The 3,549-nt window shown below is 58.6% G+C and overlaps 1 protein-coding gene across 1 annotated transcript in view; it reads right to left on the minus strand.

Moving 5' to 3' along the window:
* Positions 1-43: 43 nt before the first annotated feature.
* TEX264 (testis expressed 264) overlaps positions 44-3,549 on the minus strand; it is a gene marked incomplete at its 3' end in the record, with an annotated part of 8,044 nt that continues 4,538 nt past the window's right edge. Inside the window, exons 2-3 of the mRNA XM_010156173.1 lie at positions 1,089-1,310; positions 44-70 (exon numbers count right to left, since the gene is read on the minus strand). Of these exons, the coding sequence (XP_010154475.1) occupies positions 44-70; positions 1,089-1,310 (249 nt within the window). The remainder of the gene's footprint in view (positions 71-1,088; positions 1,311-3,549) is intronic.

Consider the following 3,549-nt stretch of genomic DNA (forward strand, 5'->3'; position numbering starts at 1 on the left):
ACACGTGTGGCCACGGTCCCACCCACTGCCGGCATTAACACACCTTCTGCCGGTACCAGCACGCAGCTGCCTAGGGTCAGGGCGGACAAGAGGGTCAGCAAAGAGCCCCCGGCTGAAGTTCTGGGGTTGGCACCTGGGCAGCCATCCTGCGGCACAGCGCAGGCTGGAGGGATTTGCACGGTTCTCCCACAGGGCTGGGAGTTTCGCCAGGAAAAGCAAGTTTATAAATAGTGTGTTTCAACACGAACGGAGGAAAGCGGCAGAACTCGATGGTGAGATGAGCCAGGGGCTGTGCGCCGGCCCCTCCCCAGCATCCTCCCCCTCTAGGATGGATGTTCCTTCCCTCCACTGCCCGGCTGGCCGGGACCAGCCCCACTCTGGAGCCTGGATCTGGAAGTGTGTGTCAGATGTGCCGTTTGGGAACACCACTGTCGCAGCTGGTCCGGCAGCCAGAGCAAGGCAGCGGAGATGGCTTCAAAAAGACCAGAAACAGGGGTGATGGCTGCTGGGGGCAAGGGCAAACACATCAAGGCACTCTGCAGGATGGAGGCCAGGGGGCTGACAGAGCCCACCACATCTGGCTGCCCACCCAGGACCAAGGCCCACAAATTCCAATGTGTTGCTTGAATCCAAGTTTCCATAAGCTCATGGGCCAGAAAGTTTGTAGTTTCTCCTGCCAGCCCTGCAGAAGACAGATCCCCCATGGGCGAGGCTGCACTTGAAACAGAAGTTTGATGGCACAATGCATTACACCAAAGGGGCACATACCTGCCAGATCCTAACAACAAGCAAGACACCCAAGGGGAAAACCAGCTTTTATCTCTGCGTTAAGGAGAAGAGCAGCACGCTGTCAGATGAGAACTCGCTTCTCGTAAACACAAAACAGCAGCAAAGACACCCCTGCGCCTACAGAGCGAGCGGCAGGACATGCCTGCTGGGGAGCTACCTGCCAGATTGCAAAAGGAGGAGATCTTGATGGCGATGCCCAAGGGAAGACGCTGCCAGAGCAGCCTCATCAGCTGTCAGCAGGAGAAGCTTCTGACAGCCCACCGAACACGTGCGGCACTCGTCGTGCCACGCTTGCTTACCTTGATGTAGGTGTCAAGGGCCGGGTGGACACGGTTGACTGCTAGATGGATGGAGAGCGGCGTGGTGAATGGAAAGGTCGCCATAACCACGTGGCTGGGAGCGGGGAAAGAGAAGATCTTGAAGCCATACTTCTGGAACCGCTTAATCTGCTCTTCTGACGGCTTTGCGTCTCCCTCGCTCAGGATTCGGCCTATGGCAAAGCGGCACTTCTCCGGAGACACCTGGTCGAGGGGGACAGAGAGCTGGCATCAGAAGAGAGAGGCTGAAGACTGACCAAAACCTGCACCTGCTGAGCATGGAGGCAGGAGACCGACATGAAGCAGGGTGGATGCAGTGGCACAGCACAAGCGGGTCGCCCAAACCAGGTGCCCACTCCTAACCAAGGCCGATCCATGCCCAACCTGGCCATGCTCCTCCCACCCCATGGAGAAGGTACTGCTCCCCTCCTTGGAGGGCAGAGGGACTGGCAGCAGAGAACTAAACCCCACGGTGCTGCTCACCCAAACCTGCCTCGGGTGACAGCCACTGAAGAAAGCGTCTCTCCTGATCACTGAAGAAAGTGTCTCTCCTGACCCCCCATTCCAGACCTGACCGTCGAGACATGCTCACCGCTGTCCCCATCTGTGGGATACCCCTGCGACTCCGGGGGGGCAGGCACAACCTGCCTGGCTTGTCTCCAACCCACCCCCAAGGAGGTCGCCCTGCACGAGCCACTGGCACTAAGCCAGAGGGAAACCCAGAGGCTGCTGGGTCGCTCCTAGGTGGGCACAGTCTCAGGGGTGGGGAAACTGAGGCACACAAGGCTTGTATGCAGTCACTGAGCTGTTTGTAGTAACACAGAGTAACACATCCCTTTCCATCCTGTATCCCAACAACACACAAAACATAAACCACGCTCTCTTTCCCAATTTGGGGATGCCTCCCATGAAGACAGGAGGCTGCAGGGCTCCCAGCCCAACAAGGGGGCTGCTCAAGGCTCTGCTCCCAGCAGTGACAGCCACGGGACACCTGCCATCTTCACACCAAAGCTGACCCAGGCTGAGGCTTTCATTTCTGGTGTTTATCAAAACCCACCACTCAAGTCACCATTTACCCGTGGCACTTGGCAGTAACATGCCAAGGGGCAGAAGAGCCTGGCAACTCTCCCCCAAGGTACCACCAGAGGACAGGATGCACCTTCATGCTGCTGGGGAGCCCTCCTCTGCCCCCAGCCTTTGTCCCCGGCAGAGCTGCCACCCTTTCTGCCCCCCGAGAGATGCTGGGGAGCTGGCAGGCAGAGATAAGGCTCCTTCCCACAGGGTGCGGCGGCCTAAGAAAGGACCCCAGGGAAGTAAGGGGGTGTAGGGGGTACCCAAGGAAGGAGACATCATCTGTGTGTTTATGCTCCTGCTACCTGCTCTCCAGGCTGCTGAACAGCGAGGGGATGTGGCAGCCAGCTGCGCGAGCCTGGCCACCCCGCTCTGTCAAGGGCTGGAGACCCAAAGTCTTCCCAACTCCCACCACACAAGGGGCCAAAACTCACCAGGACCTGCCAGCACGCCCGGCAGCAGGACAGACAGATGTTGACATCACGAAGCAGAGCGTGCATGTGAGGCCAGCATGTTCCCACTCGCCCACCTCCCACCCCACGCGCCCCCCCCAAGGGGACATCTGCTCTGCGCTCCCCACTCTCATCCCGAACTTTGCCTGTGCTAGAGCTCAGCAACGTGCCGGGAGGGTGAGCACAAGGAAGGGCTGTCAGAAGCAGCAGCAGCCATCGGCGGGCCTGGCAGCTCGCTCTTGCCCTCCTGTGCTGCAAGAGGGAGCTGCAGACGGGGCTGCGCCGAGCAGCGCTGCTCTGGGGCGCGGGAGACGCGCATCCACCCCAAAGACAGCAGCAAAAGGCCTCCATGGGGAAAGGCCCGGGCAAAGCAAGGAAATAAGGGAAATCCAGATAAAATTCCTTTAAACACGAAATTTCCATTTATGTCCTAAGCAAAGGCAGTTCTCTCCCAGCCTCAGAACAACCAGCCAAGGACCTGAGCTGCCGGAGCGGGCAGCACCCCTCGAGACCAGGCGCGTTGCCTTCCTCCCTTCTCCTTTTAACGTTCTTTTCCGAAGCACGCAGCCCCACGGGTGCTTTCTCTAGGGCAGCAGCAAGGCAGATTTGCCTCCTCCCCCGCCTGACCAAGCTCGTCTCGAGGGACGGAAGGGAACACTCCAGTTAAAACCAACCTCTCCCTAACTAACTCATCTTTTGGAGGTAAGCAGGTGCTGTCCAAAGCCTCCGCTCTCCCAAGTGCCTCGACAGAGGAGTTTTGGAAATGACCACTTAACCTATTCATCTGCAGCTTTGCCTATGGAGGCAAAACCCACTGGTGCATTCAGAAAGCGTTTTGGCCTCATCCATCTGACGCTTGGGCACAGGCTGGAGCCGAGCACGCGACCACGCAGACTGCGGGCAAAGGGCCCTAGCACATG

Source organism: Eurypyga helias, unplaced genomic scaffold (assembly GCF_000690775.1).
Source record: "Eurypyga helias isolate BGI_N326 unplaced genomic scaffold, ASM69077v1 scaffold13947, whole genome shotgun sequence".
Classification (NCBI taxonomy): domain Eukaryota; kingdom Metazoa; phylum Chordata; class Aves; order Eurypygiformes; family Eurypygidae; genus Eurypyga; species Eurypyga helias.